Source organism: Phyllostomus discolor, chromosome 15, assembly GCF_004126475.2.
Source record: "Phyllostomus discolor isolate MPI-MPIP mPhyDis1 chromosome 15, mPhyDis1.pri.v3, whole genome shotgun sequence".
Taxonomy (NCBI): Eukaryota; Metazoa; Chordata; class Mammalia; order Chiroptera; family Phyllostomidae; genus Phyllostomus; species Phyllostomus discolor.
In genome coordinates this window covers 12,955,714-12,981,279 of record NC_040917.2, presented here as the reverse complement: position 1 = coordinate 12,981,279, position 25,566 = coordinate 12,955,714, and the positions used below count along the sequence as shown (strand labels likewise).

General features: G+C 44.7%; 1 protein-coding gene across 1 annotated transcript; it reads right to left on the bottom strand.

Moving 5' to 3' along the window:
- Nucleotides 1-1,853: 1,853 nt before the first annotated feature.
- Nucleotides 1,854-25,566, bottom strand: LOC118498334 (cation channel sperm-associated protein subunit epsilon-like). Its single transcript, XM_036016181.1, has 7 exons — nt 25,535-25,566; nt 20,544-20,690; nt 15,920-16,019; nt 11,163-11,249; nt 8,200-8,357; nt 3,208-3,261; nt 1,854-2,265 (listed from the first exon to the last, which is right to left on the bottom strand). Exons 1-7 carry the CDS (start codon nt 25,564-25,566, stop codon nt 2,112-2,114), a joined length of 732 nt encoding a protein of 243 aa, XP_035872074.1. The 3' UTR covers nt 1,854-2,111.

Below are 25,566 nucleotides of genomic sequence, written 5' to 3'. Positions count from 1 at the left end.
TAAGCCTATTAACTAGAACTAAAGCTATAATTTTCTGACTCTTGAGTTCCCCCATCAAAAGGGACCAAAGATAAAGCTCTTGGCCCCTTCATTTAGAGGTCAAGTGGAGGAGGAAGAGGGACCATGTGGCAGGAGAACATGGTTACACAGTAGCCACAGGACTATCAGACTCAGCAATAGGGTGGTTACTGGTAGCCTTGATTTAAGCAATGTCAGGGCAGGAGTGGAATCCAAAGAACATTGAAATGGTTTGGGGAGTGAAATGTAAGGGGAAAAAATGGAGACTATGACAGCTTATGGCAATGATGGGATAAGCCTGTGTGGTCAGTGAAGGACATCTTAAAGACGATAGTATTAAGGTATATGTGTATGTAAAGAGAAAAATTGGCAGGGGTGGGGGAGAAATGGATGATGTAGGAAAGACAGTGAGATACCCAAGGGCAAGGTAAGAAGGGGAAGAGGTCCACCCAGTGTACAAGTGGAGGGATTGGCCTTTAGTAGGAAGGATGCTTTGTGCATAGTGACAGCATATAAGGTAGACGCAGGTGCATAGTGATGGCATAACAGATATAGAGATAAATGAAAGCAGGTTAGAAATTTGGGGGTAGGGGAATGAGGGTGTTCTTTTCTGATTTGGTTCGATTTTCTCAATGAATGAGAGACAACAGGGTCATTGGAAAGTCAGAGAGGGTAGAGGAGAAATGGAAGGAATTTGGAGAGAGAAGAAGGTGTGAAGCTGGGAAAACTGTCGAGTGACAGTGAGTGCCGTGTGCCTGATTGTTAATTGTCCTCAGACAGGTTGTGGACAACATTTTAAAGTTGATTTTTGCTGTACCCTGCTCTGTTTCCTGTCCCCACGGTGGCCTTCCATTCCCCCCTACACAACCGAACAAACGACAGGTGTGGGGGAAGTCACCGTTCATCGACACCCCGCTTAGTTCCAGCTACACTGCTTGGCTCAACCCCTTGGCCCACTTCGCCTCTCACTCTACAGTCGCCCTTTGCCCTTTCTGGTCTCACCCACCCTCTCCGCTGAAACTGCCCATGTATGCCGCAGAGTCTGATCTGATGCCCGCATCTCCAACTCCCTTCTCTCCCGACCACTAGGCCAGGATAACCTGCAGCCTATTGGACTTCTCTACCAGATGGACTAGTTTCTTGTTGCTGCTGCAACAAATGACCACAAACTTAGTGGTTTCAAAACTGTAAAAGACAAGTTATCATGCATTCTGGTAGTCAGAAGTCCAGAGTGGGTCTCCTTAGGCTACAAATCAAGGACTGTGTTCCTTCTGGAGGCCCGAAGCCGGAATCTCCTCCCTGTCCAGTTCTAGAGGCTGCCCTCATTCCTGGGCTCATGGCCGCACGGCCCCGACCTCGGTTTCCATCATCACGCCCTCTCTGCTCTCTGCCTCCCTTTTAAGCAAAAGGACCCTTGCGATTACACTGGGCCCACCTGGGTAATCCAGGGTGATGCCCTCTTAAGATCCTTGACTAATCACTTCCGCACAGTCTTTTTTCCCACGTGGGATAAAATAAAGTAATATATTCACAGGGTCAGGGAGTTGGATGTGGACATCTCTGAGGAGCTAATGGTCTGCCCACCACTCAGATGTCCCGTGGCCACTTCAAGTTCATCAGGTACAAAACTGAATTCACTGATGATGCAATAAATCATATTACTCATATAATTTAGGTATTGATCTGCCAAGAACTGAAATGATTCATCATGCATTCATTGGGCAAGTATTAAACGATACCTTTTATGTATCAGTCGCTGTGTACCACTAGTACCTCATGATAAAACAGACATGACTCCTGCCCTCGAGAAGCTTACAATCCAATGGGAGACGGGAAAAAAATGTATGTATTTATTCATTAGTTTATCATTTAAATAGAAGGAGGCAAGGGGGAGTTGAACATACCAGGGGGGCTTCTCTGGGGTGATCATCAGGAGACAGAAACCAAACTAGTAAAGTTGAGAAAGAAAATTTAATATAAAGAGTTGTAACTTGGGTATAAAAGGCCTAAAATGACAAAGAGGGAACACTAAGGCATCACAGTGCACATCTTCTCCTACATAGGAACACCCCTGGTAAGCCAACTTCGTTTTCCTAACTATTCTTTTGTCTTCTTCGTATTTTGTACTGTGGTTCATAAATATATTGTTTATAAATCCTCATATAATGGAAGTAGCTCAAAACCAGAATACTGAAGAACAGCAGCATCAGGAAGAAGAGGAAAGAAGCAACCAGGTAGCCGCTTGGACTGAAATTTAAAGACAAAAAAAGGTCATTGGAAATTATTGTTCACTTTGGTTGTTAATTTATGTAGTCAAACGCCTTCCGAATGGCTAGCTATGGCTTCACTGACAGAGAACAAAGATGAATAAGACATATTGTCTAACCTCAAAATGTTTACCGTTCAGTGTTTGAGGCTGACCAGGCAGGAAAATAGACAGTGTGATCAATATAATGAGTGAAGTTGCTGCAAAAAGGCTACATAGGTTTCCCAAAGTTCCTTAGAAACAACACATGGCTTATCTCATTTGCAGATTATTCGCACCATTAACCTCCATTAGCGCAACAAATTGAGGAGGTAGTAATATTTAAAGTAGGGCCATAAATAATGGTTTGTCTTACATGTTTGGTTACCATGTTACAAGGCAAAAACAAACAAAAAAACCCCACAACCCCCCCCCACCCCCCGCCCAGGCCCAGAATAGGGAAGCAATGTCATTTGTGGCCCCAATTTTAAGATCCAGTTAAGACTTTATCTGCTCTCCAAAGAAACTGGTGTCCCTGCGGGAAATGCTTTTCCACTCAGTTTCCTGGAAGTCTCGGGACCATGGCCGCTGGTCTGGGGCTGACTCAGGGTCAGTGCGAGAGCAGCCACTGTCCCCTCCAGTCCCACTGCCCCAGTCTTCCGTTGGCTCCCGGGGTGGAGTTGAAAGACATGTTTCCTGGGAAGCTGTTGAGTCGGGGGGTGGGGGGGGACACGAAAGGGGACCCCAGCTGCAGCCACAGTTCTCAGCGATTCCCTCCCGATGCGTCCTTGGTACGACAGATACATACAATTTTAGGACATCACATACAGGGCGGAGATAGTAGGGGCCCGGGAAAATGGGAGAGGGGCTTTTCCTCCTTAGCTGCTACCCATGTCTTTTACAGCCTCCATCTTTAAAGGCGGGTGAGGCACAGTTATTATTACCTGGGAATCACGCCGTAGACCTCGATTGCGAATATAGCTGTGAGGTTACAGAAGCTGCAAATTAGAAAAATAATATTAAAGATTAAATTAAGTGCAATATAATAAGGCCGCCTCCGCAACCCTATGGTGATATCAAATCATATATAATCTTAGTGAAGGTGTCATTTTCTTGACAAGGGAGAGAACAGATCCATTTATCCAACAGTGGTGATGACTTTTCCGTACGTGTGACTTAGGCTGCTTGCTACACATTTCCGAGCGCTGGCCACTGCAACCTCACTGCGCCCCTAGCAGCTTTACACCAGGTTGATGATGGTTCCCAAGACAACAGCGATAAGGATGTGAATAATAATTAGCCATCATACGTGTTGACAAAAATAATACACAGGTGACATTTTTGACCATTAATATTACTGAAAATAATACTAACTGAACACCTGCTGTATACCAGGCAGTGTACCAAGTGCTCCTTCTTTCAGACGAGGAGACGGAGACATACGTAGCACAGCTGGGAGTGAAGCTGAGGGTTGTCTGATTGAAGGGCGTGTGATGGTCACCTGACGTAGGCCGGCTCCTCCAGGAAGCAGAGAATGCTAGCAAGTCTATGTGTGAAGCTACTGTTATTTCTACAGTGACTGAGTGTCTCTTACAATTTAGCATATTGCTTAGCATGAAGCAGGATACAGCTAAGCAAACATTAACGATATGATTTCACTTCCCTTCATGTGGGAGGAAGAAAAAAGAAGGAGCTTCATTTTTTTGAGTATTTGCCAAATATCAAGCTAAGTTAGGGATTTTTACCCAGGTACTTCATTTCATCCTCAGAGTACTATAAAATAGGTGTTATTGACTCATTTTATAAAACAAATAAGCTCAAAGAGACAAAGCAAGTTGCTTAAGACTGCATGGCTACTTGTGGCAAAATGAAGATTCAAAGCAAAGTAGACTAACACAGTGCCCTCAAGGTCTGTCCATATCGTTGAATTGGAAAGATTTTCTTCTTTTTTATGACTGATATATGCGTGTGTATATATCTCGCATCTTGTTTATACATTCATCCACCAACGGACACTTGGGCTGCTTCCATGTCTCGGCTACTGTAAGCATTGCTGCGATAAGCATGGGGTGCAGGCACCTTCTGAGATAGTGTTTTGTGGGGCTCTTCTGTTAATGGTGACCCTGGACACTGTGACGTTTCCTGGGAAGCCCACCTTGTTGGTGTCTGTCATGCTTGTGAGAGGACACAGCCCTTTTTTAAAGAGTATTTTTTTTTTATTTGTCCTTTGGAGGCCTGAGCTGAGTCCGGCAGCGCGCACCAAGCAGCCCCCAGCCCCTGGCATTGACTGCTCCAGCGTCCAGTGCTGACCGCACCCGTTCCAGCTCCCTTCTGAGTCGCTTTAATGGTGTTAATCATCAAATTCTCCCTCTCTCTCTTCTCGCAGGGGCTTTACTCCTGATGAAGACTGAGCCGTGCAGTTTTTGATGACTCTCACTACTGGCAGGAGGCTCCGTCGGACTCATGAAGCTGTTGATGAGTTTGGCTGGTTCCAGGTTTTCCCTGGGAAAGGAAGCTGTTCATTATCAGTCGTCCTGGTCACCTTGAGTAATTCCTGGCACCCAGAGAAGTCCTTACACTTCACACGGCCAGGGGGCGGCGCCGTGTCAGACCGGCATCTTTAGTCTTCCCACTAGGAATTTTCTTCCCTCCTGACTTAGTGGTGTCAGCGTGTCTTGGTGTGATCATTTATTGGACCTTGCAGAGTGAAGCAGAAATTTTATTCTACCTCATTATTATTCTTTTAAACAAATCCTCTGTGGAATTGTTCTTTCCTGCCCCTGGATAAAATATTGGACAGAATATATCCAGGTAATAAAAAAGCTAGTCCAAATACATACACAGCTTCAGTCTCCCAAAGCATTAAGGATCTTACCTTCCCCACACTTGGTCCTGAATCATGCTTAAGAGGTAGCGTTGAGGAGAAGGGTATCGTTATTTGTTATCTTTTCTTTACTAAACTTCTAGTTGCTAGCTGCTGTTTCAAGAATCTTCCAGAGTTGGGCACATGTAGGAGAAGATCAAAGTTTTATGTAGCTCAGGCCTGGCTGCTGTAGCTCAGTGGGTTGAGCACTGGCCTGTGAACTAAAGGGTCTCTGGTTCAATTCTTGTTCAGGGCACATGCGTGGATTGTGGGCCAGGTCCCCACAAGAAGTGGGGGGTGTGCAAGAAGTGACCACACATTGATATTTCTCTTCCTCTCTCCTTCCCTTCCCCTCTCTCTAAAAATAAATAAATAAAATCTTTAAAAAATTGTGTTTTATGTGGCTGAGACTTCATGTACTGGATGCCCACACATTAGCTTCTTCTCTCAAAGGGAGAGAGCATTCCAACATCCAGCACACAGGATGGGTTCTTCATACACTCCCATTTAAGAGAAATTTCTTTCTTTCTTTCTTTCTTTCTCTCTTTCTTTCTTTCTTTCTTTCTTTCTTTCTTTCTTTCACCTATCATCTATCTATCTATCTATCTATATATCTATATTTCTGAGAGAGACAGAACTATTGATTTGTTATTCCACTTATTTATGCACTCATTGGTTGTTTCTTGTGTGTGCACTGACTGAAGATCCAACCCACAACCTTGGCCTATCAGGACGGCATTCTCACCAACCGAGCTACCCAGCCGGGGCCCATCCGCCCCCATCTTGTCTCTGGGAAGTTTCTCCTGATATTCCAGGACTTAGGTGGTACCTTCTCTGTCTCGCCATTTACCATCCACCCACAGCCCCTACCTTCCCAGGGTCTTCCCTGCACATTTTCTCTCTTTGAAGTCACCTTACTGCTGAGGTAAGCAGTAAGGTGGTCCGTTTCCTGATGAACAAGTTCGGTTTCCTTTCGTGGGGTCCATGTATGAACCCAAAGTCCACACATGCCCCCCCCCCCCATGGGTGAAAGCCCCATTTCCACCCAGTAGCTCACTCTCTGGCCTTCCTCATGCCAGTGCTCCTGTGGGCAGCTTCTCACCTTCACACGATTTAGATGCACATTAAGAAAAGCCTTTGTTCCAAATTTAAAGGACACATGGTCAAAAACTAGGGGGAGGGTGGTAATGGGAGGGAAGTGGGGAGGGATGGGTGGGTGGGCTGGAATGGGAGTAAAAGGGAGAAAACTGTACTTGAACAATGATTAAAAAAAAAAAAGAAAGTAAAAAAAAAAAAAAGAAAAAAAAGTAACGAAAAGCCTTTGTCCCTACGGCCCCACGCCACACCGAGAGGCCCACGTTAGGTTCCCTGCATGGGTCTCGGAAGCTCTTCTGTTCTCTCTTTATGTGAGCCAGTCAGCTTATGTGTGTACATGGAATCACTAGAGAGGAGACCCCATAGTTGGAATTTGTATTCCCAACTCTTTAGATGAAGCTACTCCCCCCAACACAAGGCCCAGATTAGACTTTTTAACTGTCTGTAGGACGTCTTCACTCAGATATTGCATTGTTCCCTCAAATGCAAAGTCAAGGACTCTTACCTCAATACTTCCCCCCAAGAAAAACCACCCCATTAGCTATTTTTGTCAAAGAAAAGACCATGATCTTCAAATCACCGAGTCTAGAAAACTAAAAACCACATTAATTCCTTGTTTTCTTTCATTTGCCACATTCAATCAATAGAATCCCTCCTCTTGGACATATGTTTATTAGACCTTTTCCTTTCTAGTCTTACTGCCACCCTTTTTTTTGTTTTGAGCTCTTGCCTTGTCAACTTCAGCCTTGTCATTTATCTGTGTATAGTTTACTTGCCTTTTATACCACTGTTCATGCTCTTCCCAGGTTAGTTTGGCAGGAACTACACTGTCATCACAGCACTTGCCATGTAAAGAAGCTAAGGAGGCTAAGGACATGGTTTGAACTTGACTTGAACATTGTGCCTCAGGTTAGTCTGCCCCCTTTGTTCTCTACCCTCCTCACCCAAGGCTTGTCCTGCCTTCCTTCATGACTCCACAACTCCACGAGCCACAAGGCATTTCATTATTAGTGTGAGTCCTTTCATCGGAAGGGTGGATTCTAGTCCTCTGGCAATGCCAGTTCTACCAGTGTTCCTGATTCTCCAGGACGTTTTCTTCCGATGCCCAAAGCAGCATTGATCTTTCCCGTCTTGGAAGTATTATTCTGCCCACCAATAATACAAATGACTATACTGGAAAAAGCTCCCAGTATTTGCTCTGTGTTAACCTCCCTTGGTTTGTGTGTGTGTCCCGCACACCTCCTTCCCCAACCCGTTCATGTATAAGCGCCTCGAAGGCTGAGGTTGTGCTTATGTTGTGTTTGCATCTGTCACAGCCAAGGACCATAGTAATTGTGAACTGATTCATTAATGGATCGCATGAAATTTGACCTCCCACCCTATAGAATGTCTAATATGATTGCTATAACAATGAAAAAGCAAATATGTAAATAATCACAAAAGTTGAATAGCTGGGTGGCATCAAATTAAGACAGATGACAGCAGGAGGGAAGGACTGGAAGAAGTAAAAGAGGTATGGGGGGATTAATGGTGATGGAAGGGGACTTGACTTGGGGCAGTGAACACACAGTACAGTGTACAGATGATACATTATAGAATTGCACACCTGAAACCTATATAATTTCATCAACCAGTGTCATCCCAATAAGTTCAATTAAAAATTAAATTCAAATAAAAATTTAATTTCGAGGAAGTATGCTGAAACTATTATACTAAATCATTTATATTTACCAGCCCTGGCTGGTGTAGCTCAGTGGATTGAGCGCGGGCTGTGAACCAAAGTGTCGTAGGTTCGATTCCCAGTCAGGGTATATGCCTGGGTTGCAGGCCATGACCCCCAGCAACTGCACATTGATGTTTCTCTCTCTCTCTCTTTCTCCCTCCCTTCTCTCTCTAAAAATAAATAAATAAAATCTTTAAAACAAAAAAAAATAAGGTCTTGATTAAATTTCTTAAAAAAAAAAACATTTATATTTACCTATAGTTTGGATCCAGGATCTTCACTTGAAACACATACATTCCAGTGTGGTACATGGGCCACACTAAGTGGTTATAGTTAGACTTGTTGATAATCTCATATGGTTGATTCAAGTCTCCCGGCTTTCCAATAGCATAAGAAAAGCAGTGCCTATAGTTCTAAACAGGGAATAAAGACGAAAACCCACTTAATCAAGCTCTCTAGTCTCGGAGAAAACAAATCTTCCCTAGCCTCATGGATTACACTTCATTTCTAGCAGAGGACTTCCCCAAATAGTATGTCAGCCACCTCCAGAAACTTGAACCCAAGTTTCAAGGGTGTGTACAGCCAACCACGCGGTACCCACGTTCTCCCTTTCCTTCTGAAACGCCAGCATTGACTTGGAAGAGCCTGTGGAAATGTCCCTTTTCCTTCTGAGTCTTTCAGCTTTTTCTCCTGGGAACTGACCGTCTCTAGAGTTACCCCTCAGCTCTCTCAGGCAGGTCGTTCCCACCTGTGGCATCGACAATGGGCAGCGATCAGCGCAGCTGCAAGCACTGGAATGCGGCTTCATTCCAGGCACACGCTTCGGGGACAGAGCGCCCCCGCCTGTCTGGTTTAGTCAACACACAGTCGGGTTACTGTTCCGCTAACACACCCTTCAGTTGGGGTAGCTTTACGTCCCAGGACCTAACTAGTCTTTGTGGGTACCTGCCTTCCATTGTCTTCAGGCTCCAGACTGAATTCTCCCTTTTAGTGGAGAGCTTTGTGTCTTCACGCAGTAGAATGGAACATTTAGGGCCTGGTGTGGGCACTCCGGATCTTTCTGCATTGCAAGCCACTGTTTCAGTGGTTCTTAAATGTGGTCCCCAGAGTGGTAGTATCAGCATCACGTGGGTGCTTGTTAGAAATGCACATTTTGCCCCCTCCCATCTGTTGAATCAGAAGCCCTGCAGGTGCAGTTTCACCAAGTGTGCTCCGGGTGATTCCACTGCACGCTGAAATTTGAGACCCACTGCACGGTATCCTACTGATTGAGGCAAGTTTCACGACTGTTAATTAACAGGCGGCCCATTGATTTAAGGGGTATGTTATTTTGGCAAAGTCTTAGAACATTTGTGTGGCCTTTGTGTGATTTTGGCAAACAGAGTATCACCTCTGTCCTGGACACCAGACCCTTCAACAAAAAGTCAGGAGGGTAAGTTTCATTTTTAACTGATTGTATTACCCGTGTAATTCCTTATGATTTCTTAATAGTGGAATTAATACTCATTTAATAGGTAGGTGACCTAGACTTAATTAATTAGTTCCACAAACATTTATTGAGCCCTTACCCTGGGTTAGATCTTGAGGACAGAGCATGGGACAAAACACACAAATGTCCTCTTATGGAGCTTGCATCCTAGTCGGGGAGCCAGGTCGCACATCATCAGATAAGTAAGTGGACCACGTAATGTGTCAGTGAGTCGTAAATGCTAATGACATTGGACAAACTAGTGAAGGGAGCTAGGGACTGTCCTAGGGAGAGGGTCATCTTTTTCTAGAGAGTTCCGGGGAAGTCTTCATTGACCAGTTGATGTTTAATAAAGACCTGAAGGAGGATGGCTTTCCTCCTCTTCTCAGATTCTTCCTTTTTCATCTCCTTTGACCCTCCTTATCTCCCCCACCTCCAACTAGTGGAATGACTCAAGGCTTAGCGTTCCTCCTTTTATGTCTATATCAGGGGTTCCTAAGCCCATAGTGTGTGTATGTAAAAGTTTTCTTCTTATTTGGGTCCTTTTGTCAATATGATCAAGCCTGTGGATTACCAAGGATACCTTCTTAGAACAATGTTTAACGGGATCTAACACCGGATTTAATAATTACCATAATTTTTTTTTGGTGACATAGGAAGCACATTCATTAGGTAAGAATTAGGATGGGTGAAGGAGTGTTGGACACTGGGGGAGAGGAGGAAGTGCACACTAGCTATTTATGAGAGCGGAGAGGGAATGAACTAGAGAATTACAGTTCTGTTTGGTGAGCAGTATCATGGGCCCTTTTCAGTCATGAAGTTAAAATGAAACAAGTCAGCATGAGTGTGTTTTTCTCCAGTCATAGTCAGCTGCTAAGGTGGACAGTTGACTCTCACCAGGGTTAGGAATTAGTCACACAACTAGGAAGGAGTAAGAAGGGGCCAAGGATCTGAGGGCGCATGTTAACAGGGTGAAATAATTGTTGCCCACGGAATTTAAGCTGGATGAAGAGGGGAAAGGTAGCCTGGGAGTGGGGTGAGGGTGGTGGGGTCTACAGGCTGAAGGGTATGCTGGGTTGAAGGGCTGCTCAGAGGGTTGTTACAGTAAAGCTTCTGGAGTTATGCTGCCGGGGAGATGGGCAGTGGTGGGTGGAAGGTGAAGTGTTCAGAGTGGAACACAGAGGGCGATGCACAGCATTTGCGTGTATCTCCGTTTAGATCTGCACAGATTTTGATGCAGAAGCAAAGTAACGTCCTTATTGTAGGGTGAACGTTTTATAGGCTGAGGTGGCTTATATGTCGCTTTTTCTTCATGAGATACAATTTGATTCTCCAAATAAGATGCATCAATCTCAATTTAATAAATTCAATTGCAAAACATTGAAAGCAGTATAGGATGGATAATTGGCATTAAGAAATGATGTTTTAGTTGTACACAAATGGAAACTTCAGGCATCCTTTAGAAAGATTCACTCTCAGTGTTTTAACATGTTTGTCAGGCATTTAATAATCTGTAAACACAGATTTTTCAGATCAAATGATACAAAATTGTTAGTAACGGGAACAATTGAAGATCAAACAGAAATGAAGATGAAGCGTTTTTGACATCACATTATAACCTAACAGAAAAATCAGATTTGATTTACAAAAACAAATTTAAATCCAAAGTGTTTCTACCCAGCTTTATTAATACTGCAATGCCAAATTACTTATTAGAAATAAACAATTTGGAAGGGAACGTTTTTCTTACCTCAGGTCCCCAAACTTTTTCTAATGGGAGGTCCTTGTTCAGCTCCGTCATCGACTTCCACGTCTGGGCTTCATGTAAACAACCAGTCTGTCCAAAGACAAAGACAGGGTGTCAGTTTATGTGTAAGTACTGCATATATTCCAGTGCCAGTGAAAATTACGTTTTGAAAAGTGTTTAATTATTTAAATGTTTGCTGACACACAGAGAAACCATTGACTTTCACACATTGACCTTGTACAGAGAGAGCTTCTTAAACCCTTTTATTATTTCGGACTGTGTCGCACGGACAGTTCTGTTACCTGTGAATGAATGTGACAGCTTTATTTCTTCTTTTCCAACCTTTATACTTCTCATTTACTTTTATTACCTATTGTTTGCCTCCTCACAAAGGTCAGGAACGGTGTTGGCCACAGACAGTGGAAACCAGCCTCTTACTTCGTGTTCCTGATTTCAGATTTTCCAGTTTTCACCTTACATGCATGTTTTCTATAGCTTTTATTCGTACCTATATTGCATTAGGCTCAGGCAGTTACCACCTATTTATAATCTTCTAAGATTTATTTTAAAAATGATCATATGCGGATGATAACTTTTAACCAAATGATATTTTATCAACTATTGTATTAGTCTTATATTTTTTCTTCTTCATTGTTAATATGCTGGATTACTTTGATTTTCAAATGATATGCCAGCTCTTTGTGAATAAACAAAACTTGGTCTGGATAGATGATTTTTAAAAAATACATTGATAAGTTTTATTTGCTACTATTTTGTTTCAGTGTTTTGTGTCAATGGTCATGAGTGAGACTGCCTCAAAATTCTATTTTAAAGTTCCTCCTTGAGTCACCAAATGAGTCAGAAATGCTCCCCTTACAGTGATAATCTGGATGAGGTTTTTTTTGATTTTTATAAAAAGATTTTATTTATTTACTTTTAGAGGGGAAGGGAAGGAGAGAGGGAGAGAAATATCAATGTGTGGTTGCCTCTCCCGCTCTCCCTGCTGGGGACCCAGCCTGCAACCCAGGCATGTGCCCTGACTGGGAATCAAACCGTGACCCTCTGGTTCACAGGCCCACGCTGAATCCACTGAGCTATACCTGACAGGGCATCTGGATGGGTTTCTATGGGCCAAAGTAAAAAACGTTTACAGACTTCGGCCACAAAGCCATCTGTGATTAGAGATGTCTATATTTTTCTTGGAATACAAGGAACTGTTAAATTATGTTTTTTAAGGCATTTGTTCATTTTACCCATTTGTCCATTGTCACATTGGTTGAGATAATAACCTCTATTATTTACATTGTAAAATGATAGTATTCAAATTCTTTTATTTTCCATTTGTGAAGTGGAAGAATTTTATAAAGAGGTGCTTTCTCTCATCTACTATTTGGTTACTCACTGGTATAGTTTATTTGAGGAAGGTAGGATAGACACTTGTTTCTTTCTCTTTTTTTGCCTGTTTTCAAAATAAGAAATTAGTTTCCTATCATTCTCCAAAGGTAAACTTTAAAAAAATCATTATGAATGCAGAGATTTAACACATTTAATGGGTTGAACCCTTGCAGTGACTATTCTAATGTAGCTCACCTTGCCCCGTCTTTGGCCCATAGGAAGGTCTTCATGTTGACCTCTGATTACCATTGACATGACCCTAGCAGTCTTTGAGATGTCCTGGCTATCAGGTATGTCAAACTTCTCCAAGTTCATGCTGTACACTTCCTCCTTCAGGCTTCAATCAGCCATTCGTCTAAGAATTCCCAGTAACTTTTAGTGGGAAGTGCTATTTCAGCACAACGATCTGGGTACTGAGGATATGTAACTGCTACTGACAAGTTATGTTTCTAGGGATCTTAATAGACAGAGCAGGAAAAATTTACCTATTTCTCTCTCTGTCATGCTATATAAACATTAGGTTCATATATTGTATATTCAGACCAATATCTGTTATAATACCTCATGAGTTTATATTGAGTTCTATAGGAATTCAGGATTTTTGTCTAACTTCTTCTCTCTTACATATTTATCTCTTTGCATTTACAAAAAAAATACTTGGTGGAGAATGGTAGGGTTAGAATGTCCCATCATTACACGTTTGCTTTATCTCACGTTACACAACCTCACAGCTTCAGAGTAACAATACAGATATTACCACCACTATCATGATTACCAAAAAGTTAGATCTTTTCCTTTGCATATGCTGTTCGCATTCTCCTGCAGTTTTTAGAATTTTTAGAATTCTCTCTTTTTTAGGACTCCATTTCTTAGATCTTAGCATCACATCTGCATTATGTTTTTTCTCCATTTCATTTATTTATTTTTAGAGAGAGGGGAAGGGAAGGAGAAAGAGAGGGAGGGAAACATCAACTGTGTGGTTGCCTCCTACACACCCCCACTGAGGACCTGGCCTGCAACCCAGGCATGTGCCCTGACTGGGAATCGAACCAACCAGCGACCCTTTGGTTCATAGGCCAGCACCCAGTCCACTGAGCCACACCAGCCAGGGACTTTTCTCTATTTTAAATCAGTTCCTCTCTCCATGTATCATTCTGTATATTTCTTTCTGACCTCTCTTCCAGTTGACTCATTCCCTTTCCAGCATCACTCCCCAGAGCTGAGCGCCTAATTCCAGTTATTCCAATTTTATTTTATTTTTCCTTGAAGTAATCAAGCAGCTCAGATATAGGCACGGGTAAGGCAGGGAGACTGATGTCTAAAGTTGCCCATAAGAGTGAGCAGGAACAACACTGGGGGAAGCGACAGAGATATTGGCAAAACAAAAACTGACTGGAGAACTGACCTATGTCAGGGTAGACAGGAAAATAAAAGAAGGCAGGTGGAAGGAGGAGGGAGGGAGAAGGCAGAGGCTTCAGTGAACGGACATTCAATTGTGTGAGAAAAAAGGAGGAGGCAGAGGAGTAGTGGGAGTAACAGTGAGGGAACTGAAGAACTGGGGGCCGAGACCAGGCTGGACTGTGTGAACTGGAATGTGACTTTACCAGGGCAAGTTGGATGAGCTGAGCTCACCTCTGTGTGCTCTGGCAGTAAACCCCAGCCCTCAGAGGTTTGCCCGTTAGCAGGTAATTCTTGATCACACGTAATTCAGTGCAGATCTCCCTGGGGGGCTGTTCTTATGGATGACCCTCCTCAAAGACCTGAACGAGGAGCTCTGGCTCTTTCTGTCTGGCGGCCCCTTGAAGCCCCCCTCCTGGGCCCTGTCTCCTGACACTCTCTATTCCGTCTTTCGTTGTTGCTGTCACATACCAACATGTGAAGGAAGACAGGAAACATGGAGGTTCATGGGGTCCCCCCGTAAAGTGCTTCATCCTGAAAGTGGCCCACAGGATCTGCTTATACTACAGGGCCAGAACCAGTCACGTGGTCCCAGTGAGATGCGGCTGGGGCCAGAAAATGCAGTCCCTCTTCTTAAAGACTGTCCCCAGCAATGACCCTCCAAGGTGGATGGCAGAATGCAGGCGTCAACTGCAAGGCAGTTTCAGGGCAGGAGAAATCATTAAGTTCCGAGTATATGACAGCGGCAGGGAGGGACAGGTTGAATGGCAGCTGGATGACAAATGGCAGTGTGCTGAGGGTGACGAGATAATGATCTGGAAATAATAGTGTGGGTTAGGCAGATCCTCAGTTCCACAGCTCAGCCTCGAGTGAGGGAAAAATAGGATTTGGTGGAGAAACAGGGAAAAGGATATTCCCTGAGGAACGCTTATTGAAGAAGGATGAAGGGCACTGAACCCCAAGATACACTGGGAAGGTCTGAGAAGGTGGGGAGTGAGGGGAGTGTGGGCCCAGGTGTGGAGGGTGCAGACGTTTAGGGATGAGACGGGGACGGCGGGGGGAGTCAGGTGGAAGGGAGTAGGCCGGACGGACTTACACATCGAGTGTCGAACGAGTGGAAGAGGAGTGTGTGGTGGGATGGGTTGGTCTGGTGACACAAATAAAGGGCAGTTAGTTCCTGTAGTTCTCCGGAGGGGACAGCAGGTGGGGTTCAGGCCACTCAGCTGCTTCCTGGGTGGGTGGTCCTTGGAGAACTAAGGTCTCTGGTGGATGAGAAAGTTACTTTGAAAGGAGCATGTTACTTCAATTTTGTCTGAGCACGAGCTCTCTGGGGAATCTCAGGAATCAACTTCCAGACAGGCTCCATCCTGAAGCCCCCTCAGGGGCCAAAAGCCCCATGTGGGGGTGGCTGGGAAAGGAGTTGCGGCGGGAATGATGAGGCCTTTGTGCTGTGGCCTGCATCGTCACGGGGCAGAATAAGGGGGATTTGCTGTGCAGGCCAACCTGTACCAGTCATAGAAGCTGGAGGGAAACTAGGAGTGAGGGGGCCTGGGAAGGCAAGGTCAGCAGGTCACATGATGCGAAGAAGTCCCTTGAGGAGAAGCCCAGAGAGTGTCTGTCTGATTCAGCACAAATGTGATCGATGCCCGAAGGCCAGAGACAAGGCAGGGAGACCGGAAAAATCCAGCACCCAACATAGTGTGGAGAGCAAAACATGTATCTGTGATCGCATCAGGCTACTCTAAACAGTATTTTATTCTTTCTGACCCCTTTAAGTCTGACTTATAGGACAATGACTTCTTCTTTCATAAATTACTTTTCATAGTCATGGAATATACAGGCAGTATATGTTTCCTCCTACTCGCAGCGGACTGGTGTTCTCCCCCTTACACAATCTGCAGAGCCATCTACAACAGAAGGCCCTGTCTAAGTGCACGCTAAGTTCCGCTGCAGCCTGGGGGCCGTACCTTCTTCATCGTGGTATTGAAGCTGTAGTCATCCCTGCCGTGTATTTCCCACACGATGAAGTTGGCTTTGACCTCTTCCACAAAGCCCTCGCTGTTGTGTCTGAAGGAAAAGGCCAACACAAAAAAGAATCCCTTCAGCCTCCTATAAATATCACTTAATTTTTTCTGGCCCCTTTAAACCTGTTCCACGTGACAATGGCTTCTTTTTCATAAATTAGTTTTAGTGGTCACAGGCTGTAAGGGCGATATGTTTTTTTTTTTCTGCCCACAGTGCACCGGTTTTATTTTCCAGAAGAATAGCGGGATCCACCCCAGCTTTCAAGTCAGATGGGTTTCGGTTTCCATCCTGTCTTTATGAGTCAACAGCTCTGTGGCCCTGGGGAAGTTATTAAACTCTTTGTGCCTCAGTGTCCCTATTTGTAAAATTGTCCCAGCGCCCGCTGTATGGGCTCCCGTCAGCTCTCAGAATAAACCTAGTACTAGTGAAGCAGGTTTGCGTGTGTGTGTTTTACATAGTTGGAGCCATAGCTTCTCTTTGCTTTGATACGAATCATATATTGATCATGGTTCAATAGTGAGTGGTTCAACAGGAGGGTAGCTGAGGCCCCACTGCCATGGCTGGTCACAGATGGGGAGAGACAGAAATGAGTGATGAATGGGGGGCGGTCAAAGCAAGGATCTGGTGTCATTTACTCAGGAGAGACCCAGTGGGTGCCTATTCCCAGCAGAGCAGTAAGCCACAAAGTGGCTACGATGAAGACAGAGAGGCTGCCGGTTTCCCTGGGGGAGGCCATGGGTGATGATGTGGCTGCATCTTAGAGGATCAAGGGCATCTGGGAGAACTGAGGTGGGCGAAGAAGCAGAAGCCATCAGAAGCTCCTGGGGCAACGGGCACACAGAGCCCGTGACCGTGGGAGGACCGGCGCCAGCAGCAGCGGCCACGACACAGCCCAGCATGGCCAGGCTGCCCGCTTGTCAGACCCCGGCCCTGGCACCGGAGCCCCAAGACCCACTGGGTTTAGAGTAGTTACCCCAAACCCAGTGACTTTAAAAGACACGCGTTACTTCACATTGTTAAGATTATTTTCTTCCTGCCATCACAAGACCGCAGCCACAGTTCAGGTACTGATACAGTCATACATTTGCTAGCCAGAACTTGTGGCTGTTTTAAAAATGGTCACATGTCTTCCTTCTTCATCAGTTATTATCCATTTTTCTAAAAATGGAACTGTCCCCTGCACTCCTAGAATGGAAATATCACTTAGGACCTTGGTCTCAGACAGACTGCCTCAGCATCGGGTATGTTGGCCGCATCCCCTCTCTGGGTCTATTCACAAAAACTAACAGAGCCTTGACAGAGCCTCCTTACTCACTGTCCGGATCGCTGCTGGACTTTGAAGCTACTCTCTCTGGCTCCCCAGGCCAGCTACAAATTGCCACTCTCCACTCCTGATTAGAAAATACAGTTACCGTCCCATTCTCACAAATGGGGCATAAAAATTTAAAGGTCAGAAAGTGGTCTGGGAGAAGCTATTTCATTGCCACCCTAATTAGTTTTCAGAAATCATAAAGAGAGGAACGCAGGTGTGAGGAACTGGGGACTGGAGTCGTGGATGCTGACTGCTTTCTTGGGGTGGGAGGAGAAGCGCAGAGAAGCAAACTCTAGGGAGAGCACTGGGCCCTGCCCAAGGGGTAATAATGCACCGGGGTGTGGGGATGCACAGGGTTTTGCAGTTTGAGAGATTTGGGTCAGGCTCTTTAGCACAGCTCTCATTCTAGGAACTTCAGAAGGTGCAGCATGCTTGATTGCATCTTCTGTAAGCCATCAGATTTCTGAATGACTAAGACTAGTGTCAAAACCCTATGTTTGCTTTAAATGAAAATGGTCTTGAACTGCCAGCTGCCATCTTTAGACACTCACCAAAAGCAATAAGCTGCAGTGCCATCTAGTGGCAGTAACAATAAATTGCATGGCCCCTGCTCTCTCAGTTTATAACGATCTTTGTTAACATTTTATTTCATTGAGATTATGGGATAAAAATACTTGCCAGGATAAGCATGGCTTCTTTTCGTTATGTTCATTGATATAAGATATAATATTTATTACTCCTGAGGAATGTAGAAATGCCACTAGTAGGCAACTAACTTCTCTAAAAATTGCGACTTCACTACCGAAGTTCCACTTTGGGGAAGGAGGGACCTCTCTGCTGAGTGCTCAGGCGCTGGGTTTCAATCCCGTGTGACCTCTAGGACACCCCATTGTTTGTGGTGCTTTAACACCTGGGGCCTAACTGGAGGGACTGTCCCTCCCAGGGTTAATTAATTTGCAAAGATAGCAAATAACTGGCCTAGGAGCATGCCTTTCACATGCAAACCAACCAACCCAGAGCCCCCAGCCCAGCCACCTCCTCCAGCTCTCCTACTCTGGGCTCTCCAACTGCCCTAACCACTCAGGGCCAGGTATCAGACAAGTAGGGACAACCCCTAGGCCCAGAGCCTGCTCACATTTTCCAGAAGGGCCAATCCTAAGCCTGCTTTACCCTGCCTTCTCCATTCTTTCCCACGGGCTATGCAGTCAAGGCTCTTGCACCCTTTTCCCCCTCCCTCCCTCTGCCTCTTGGCTGACCCTGGTGCTTCCCCACGGGACCCTTAGACATGGCCTGTGTGTTTGCATGATGAGCCAGTAGAGAGGGCAAAGGTGATGTTGCAGGAGGAAGGGACACTCTCTGGAGTGATGCTCTCAACTAGGAAAGGGGTGGGGATGCAGTTCACACGTGGAGGGGCGGATCTGAGAGTCACAGGGGGTCCAGCTAGGGTGGTAGGAAGGCAGAGTTACTGATACAGGTGCTTGAAGACAGTAGATGTGGTGGCGGAAATGGGTGGCGGATCTCTTCAGACCGATGTCACCTGATGGATGATGTGGGGCCAGGCTGCTCTACTGAAGGGGTAGAGAAACGCTTCCACCATCGGGGATCTACCTGGCTCCTTCCCCAGCCTCTCCTCTGACCCTTCTGCTCTCACTCTGTGCACCTTCAATGGCTCTTCTCTTCGCTGAAAACGCTTACCCAGGGGAATTCATTGCCTTCCTCACTTCTTTCCTCCCTGGCTGGCCTTCAGCTCAGTCTTCATTACCCTTGAAGCCTCAGTGACTCAGCTAAATGCATGCTTCCTGGCAGCAGCTTCCAGAGGCCCTCTTCCTTCTGTACCTGGGCTGGGGACTTCTGAGTTTCAGTACCACCCACCCACCCACCCGCTGCTTTAGATCATTCCACTGAGCTTATCGCCAGCTCCTGTGTTTGTCTATTTCATCAGACTCTTGCGCCCCTGAGCTCACAAATCCTGTCGTATTCATCTCTGAATTCCCAGTGCCGAGCACGGTAATTAGTGCCCAGTGCTGTTTAATAATGATGGATTGGAGTGGAGAGCGCACTTCCGTGGGAGAGGACGCTGGGATGTTTTCCCTGCAGGGGATGAGGCACTACATAAAACAGAGATAACTAGGCCTTGGTGAGAGTGAGGAGTGCTGGGAGGGCCCGGGAAAAGCAGTGGCGTGGTTAGATGTGTGGGAAATCAAAGCTTGACAAGAGAGCCGACCAGCCTGCCTGCTCACAGAGCCCTGACAGAAGGGTGGGAGGAGGATGGTGTAAGAAGAGGGGAAAGAGCGTGGGGTCTTAGAACTGCGTGGGGAAGTGGGGGCAAGAAGGCGCTGGCAGAGGCCTTTGGGATCCTCACAGGGGCAGCTCCGAGGGCAAAGGCGAACCGGAGCTCCTGGTTCATGATTCCGCACCCACCCGTCCTGTGGTAGCTCGGGAGCCCGAGGGCCCTGAACGCTGAGTGCCTCAGCTCAAGTGTTGATGGTTTACACCCAAGAACTTCGCTTCCAGTCATTTATCCTAATCGCACATCTGGACTAGAGTCCAAACATGGCCACCAATGGATATGCACCACGATTTCATTTAAATAGCAAAAAAAAATTGAGAAATATAGGTCATTTATCTCTTCATATATTTTAAAATGTGTAGCTAGCTGTGTCACTTCTGCAATTATAAATCAAAAATAAAGTCAGAGAAACTAACAGGTGAATACAAAATTACTAGGGAAAGCCTTCCCGAGAGCATTTTTATTCCTATTTTTATTATGAAATGCTGTTCATGAGAATTAAAAGTTAGAGGTAATACTTTTGAAATCTCCCCAGTCCCTTATCAGTGCACATGGTTTCTTTCCTTGTCAGCTTTCAGTGATTCTTGGCCCACGGAAAGAAAAGTCACATGTCACCTGGGGACTTTGTTCCCATCAAAATACCTTCAGTTTGGGAAGGGTGTTGGTAGGAGATTGGGGAGAGACGTAGAGAGGGTGAAGTGAGGGTGAAGGGGACTCTGCCTACACCCCCGAAAAGAGCCTCAGCCATCTGACCCACTTCGGTGTCAGCTGCCCAACTGGCCCCTCCCTCAACATGCCCGGACCATGTGTTGTCCCCTTTGGTCGACCCACACTGAAAACCTGGTGTCACGTGTGTGGGGAGCTTAAAAATATTGATTATTAAGTGCATGATTAATTATAGCCTTTTCATCTTTTATTTTGAACCTTTCAAAGTAAGTTCAAGTTTTAGTGAGACTGTACTTACAATTCAATCAAAGGGTGAAACTTTTCTTTAAAATCAAGTCTCAATGGGCAGCCATATATTTGCCACTTATATTGTACTCTCTGGAAAAGAAAAAATGCTTTGGTTATTTTTGTATTAGGCTGATTGATAAAACTATAGTTTTCTTTTCTTTTTTTTAAAGATTCTATTTATTTATTTTTAGAGAGGGAAGGGAGGGAGAGAGAGAGAGAAAGAGAGAGAGAGAGAGAGAGAGGGAGAGAAACATCAATGTGCGGTTGCTGGGGGTTATGGCCTGCAACCCAGGCATGTACCCTGACTGGGAATCGAACCTGGGACACTTTGGTTCAGAGTCCGTGCTCAATCCACTGAGCTATGCCAGCCAGGGCTAAAACTATAGTTTTCTTACCAAGTTTTTAGATGGTCGATTTCTTAGGTGTGATCTGTAAAAAAGACATTTTTCATTACTCATCTTTTCCTCTTTTCCAACTTAAACATCAACACCATTACTATTGGTAGGGAGGTATCACAGAGGTCAAATAGATAGCCATAATTACAAAATACTCCAAAAATATGTGAAAATTACACAGCACACTTCTAAGTACCACAGGGGTAAAAGAAAAAATCTTAAAAGAAATTTTAAAATATTTCCAACTAAATGAAAATGAAAACCCAACTTTTCAAAATATGTTCCATGCAGCAAAAGCAGTGCCTAGAGGTAAATTTATAGCAATAAATGCATATATTGTAACAGATGGATGCTAATAGGAATAAATACTGACTCTAAATTGTTGGTACTACATGAATAAAAACTCAGTGCTTATGTTAAAGTATTTCTTACTTTTCGATAATGTAATAGAAATCACGTGGAGTACATCTTTTAGTAAATCTACAAAAATAAAACACAATGAAGTTGTAATACCATCATTTCTGACATACTTGCACAAACATTTAATCATTTAACTCAGTAATTCTCAAACTTCAGAGTATCACGGCATCACCACCTACTGAATTATAATCTCTGGGGTAAGTGTGCTGCCCTAGCATTTCTGTTTTTAAAAATCAGTTTCGCACGTGTTTCTGAAGACACCAGAATTTGAAATCCGCTGATTTACTTCTGATATTTGATACATGAGAAAAACTGATAGAAAAATCTATTAAAATGAAGACAAACTTCTGTGGATGTTTTTTCCTAAACACCGATTTCTAATTTCTACTAGAGACTCAGTTGTGCAGGGATTCGCACAATTTCTAACTCGGATTGATGCAGACATAAGGCTGTCCGTGTATGTAACGACAGCAGTTTTAGTAAGTTAAATTACTCATTGGACCGTTTTTGTTGGCTGTAACTTGTAAGGAACCTTAATCACCACCGTGTTTAGATAGCTAGCTATTGGAAGTTTGGACCAGCTCCCACCTCAAACTCAAATGAGGCCCCAAGAGATGCTCTCCTCTATTGATGAGTCTTCCATCAGGACAGGGAATAAGAAGCATAAACAGTAGGTACAAAATAGATGTGCTCGGGGGGTGGGCATTAAGAATAGTATAGGAAATGAAGAAGCTGAAGAACATATAAGTGTGTCCCCATGGACATGAACTAAGAGGAGAGAATGCTGGAGGGACTGGGGTGCAGGGTGAAGGGGGATAAAAGGGAGAAATAGATGGGACAACTGTAATAGCATAACCAATAAAAAAGACTTTAAAGAAATCCCATGTATAATGTGCACAAAAACTGGGTGTGCATTGTACATGGCAAGATATGGTAATGGATCAGTATGGTAATGAAAAGTACGGTAATGTAAAGAACGTGTCGTTACATTAAGAAAAAGCAGTAGGATACCTTGGGCCCCACAAATCTCCTTTTGTAACTATGAAACCATGGGCCCCAACAACCACAACCCAAATCCCAGATTAGGGTTGTTGTCTGGGTTCCAGAGCAATGGGTCATTGACTGAGAGGCCCTGCTCTTACTCCTGAAATCTGTGTTTTGTAAACAGGTTCTCCTGGGGATTCTGCTGAGTAACCCTGCTCTCCAGACCCTCCCAGAAGTCCCTGATACGGGCTGCTGTGCATCTCACGGAAACAGGAAGTCTGCGGGCTGGGAACTGATTTGGGGAAGTTATTGCTGAGTGCAGCTATTCTCAAATGTTACTGCCCCTACTCATCTTCGGGAATTTTTTAAAAATAGAGATTCTGACTTAGCCGAAGTGGAATTCGGCATTTCTATTAAATTCCCAGGGGAGGCCTGGTCCAGAGACCACACTCTAATGAGCAAGGGTGTATGTAGACCGTCCCACAAAGAGGGGGCTACGGGTTGTATACTTCAATTAGCCTTTGTGTTTCCTGGCAAAGGATTTTCGGAAAATGCAAATTCCTTGCTGAATGAGATGAGAATGCTTGAGTATCAATCCAGCAGCTGATTATTACAATTCAATTTTCAAAAGATTATCAGCATGACAGATGAGCAGACCTTCGTTTTGGATGAAAGCAAATCATTTCATTCATAGACTCAGCCCCACTTCTAACCACAGGAGAGGAATCACAACACATGGCTATCTGCATTGTACATTTCACCTCGGTTAAACAGACTTCTGTATGTTGACCTTGATTTTCCCACATAGTAGAAAGAGAGCTGTGGCAAGTGGATGACACACATCCCAGCCTGCACCACTGCACACCAGAAAGAGGTCAATTCTTTTTCCCTTTTAGGAATGATCAAATGGAACACCTGACTTGGCAAAAAGTTCCAACAAACTTGGTTTCGACAAATTGTCCATTCAATTTTGGATTTCATTATGAACATGTCAGGTATTAGGCTGAAGTTATCACTAAGAATTACCATCTCGTTCACCGTTGGTTTCGAAACGAAAAGAGTAAGACAGGTCAAGTGCAAAAATACTTGCCCTTTCACAGCAATGTATTTACTATGATCACAGCCAACAGCTATTGCAAACACCTAGAAAGAAGTGATTTAGGTGGTGAGGTCAGTGGTTCTGAGGCACATGGTCTAAAATATTTCTGTAGCTAAAAGCAATGACATTTTATAGATCCACATTAATAACCTCTTAAATGCACTGTTTTCCTCCTTCTTCGATCACTTTTTTCCTTTTTCTTTGTTTTGTTTCTTCCTTATTGCTCATGAGGCCCAAAGGTTGGTTCTCTGCTTTCTGAGGTCAGCATCTCCGAGAACGGACCCACTTTCACCCTTCACCTGCACCTGTCCTCTAGTCTCACCTGCACCTCTGCTGCGCCCTGACTCAGCTGGCACGCTCTTATAGACTTATTTAGAGTGAGAGGAGAGGAGGAAGAAAGAGAGGGAAACATTGATGTGTGTGAGAGAGAGTGATCGGTCACCTCTCATACATCCCCTACTGGGGACCTGGCCTGCAACCTGGACACGTGTCCTTACTGGGAATTGAACCAGCAACCTTTCAGTTTGCAGGGCCGGACCTCAATCCACTGAGCCACACCAGCCAGGGCTTAACTTGACTTCTTTTTAACCAGAGTCCTGGTTCTTCCTTGACTGCGATGACTACTATGTGTTTCTACCTGGCTCCAGGACACCCAACTCACTGCAGTCTACCCTGACCCCATCCCCACTCCACAGACTTGCTCAGCTGACCTAGACACTTGCATTCTGTGTAAACACGTTCACTCTGTTGCATATTTCCACAAGGCAAATCTGAAAACCGCCCAATACTTCCTCCCTGAAGAAGGACTTGGGGATTATGAGGGTGGGGACAGGTAATGATGACAGCCTAGCCTGATGGGCGCACTGCTAAACCAAGACCTTTGGGCACCACCGAGAGGCCTGCGCGACAGCAGGACCTCATGGATTTTGTTTTCCGAACCACCTGGCCTCACCTACAGGACCTGATTTGTTCTCTCAACACCTGTCCCCACAGTCCTCGCTGTCCGTCATCATTATGTCTTTGCTCTTTCAGGCGTTTCAGGCATCGTCTGGGCACTCTGTCACTGGGGCTGTTTGGTAGCTGCGTCCCGCATTCCTCCGGCTGGCTCATGTTTGCCCCTGGGGAAGGTGCTGCCTTTCCACCTTCGCAACTCATTGCCAAGCACCCAGACTGAGCCTAGAAACACAGGAGGCCCTCGACACATTCTTTTGAAGGAAGGAAATGGTTACAGTTTTGAAGAAACCAATGCAGGACGGCAGTCTTCTCTGACAAACTGTATCCCACTTTAGTTGTTTCCACTAATTTCAGTTTTCCTTTACACAGCTTTATTTATTTGAAGAGAAGGAATGACTTCACATTTTTTGTATATGTTTATGTATCTCCCTCTACTAGATGGTAAACTCACAGAAGGCAGAAATCTGAGTTTTTGTTTCCAAAGTAAACAAACCAATGCTATCTCAGCATTGCTAAGTACTAGGGAGGTGGTATTATGTGGATGTTATGTCTTATTTAGTTTACTTGCTGTGCATTATTTCTTTTAATTTATTTTTCAATTACAGTTGACATACAATACTAAATTAGTTTCAGGTGCACAACATAGTGATTAGACATGTACATACCTTATGACGTACTCCCCTGAATAAGCCTAGTCCCCATCTGACACCATGCATAGTTATTAGAATATTGTTGACTATATTCCTTACATTGCACTTTATATCCCCCGAACTATAACTAGAAATTTGTACCTATGCCTTATTGAAGTAAGTTGTATTGAAGTAAGTTGTGGCTATTTGTATAACTGGAAATTTGTGTCTATGCATTAGATACACTTACCTTTGGGGAAATTGGGCATGTTTTTGCATATTCACTAGGCCTAACGTGAACAAGCAGAAGACCCGTCTTCTCGTCTCTAGGAGAAAGGACACATACAGGTGATTACAGACTCACAAGGGAGGTAGAAATGACCCCGCCTTTCTGCAGAGCAGCTGAAAAGTCCCACGCACCCGATGTGACCGAACCTCTCGGGAGGCATGTGAGAGGCCAGGAAGGGGTGCTGGTGACTGCGCTCGGGTTCTGCTAAAGCAGCTGTGCCTGTGGTCAGACCTGAAGGTCACTGTCATCTCATCGTATTCCAT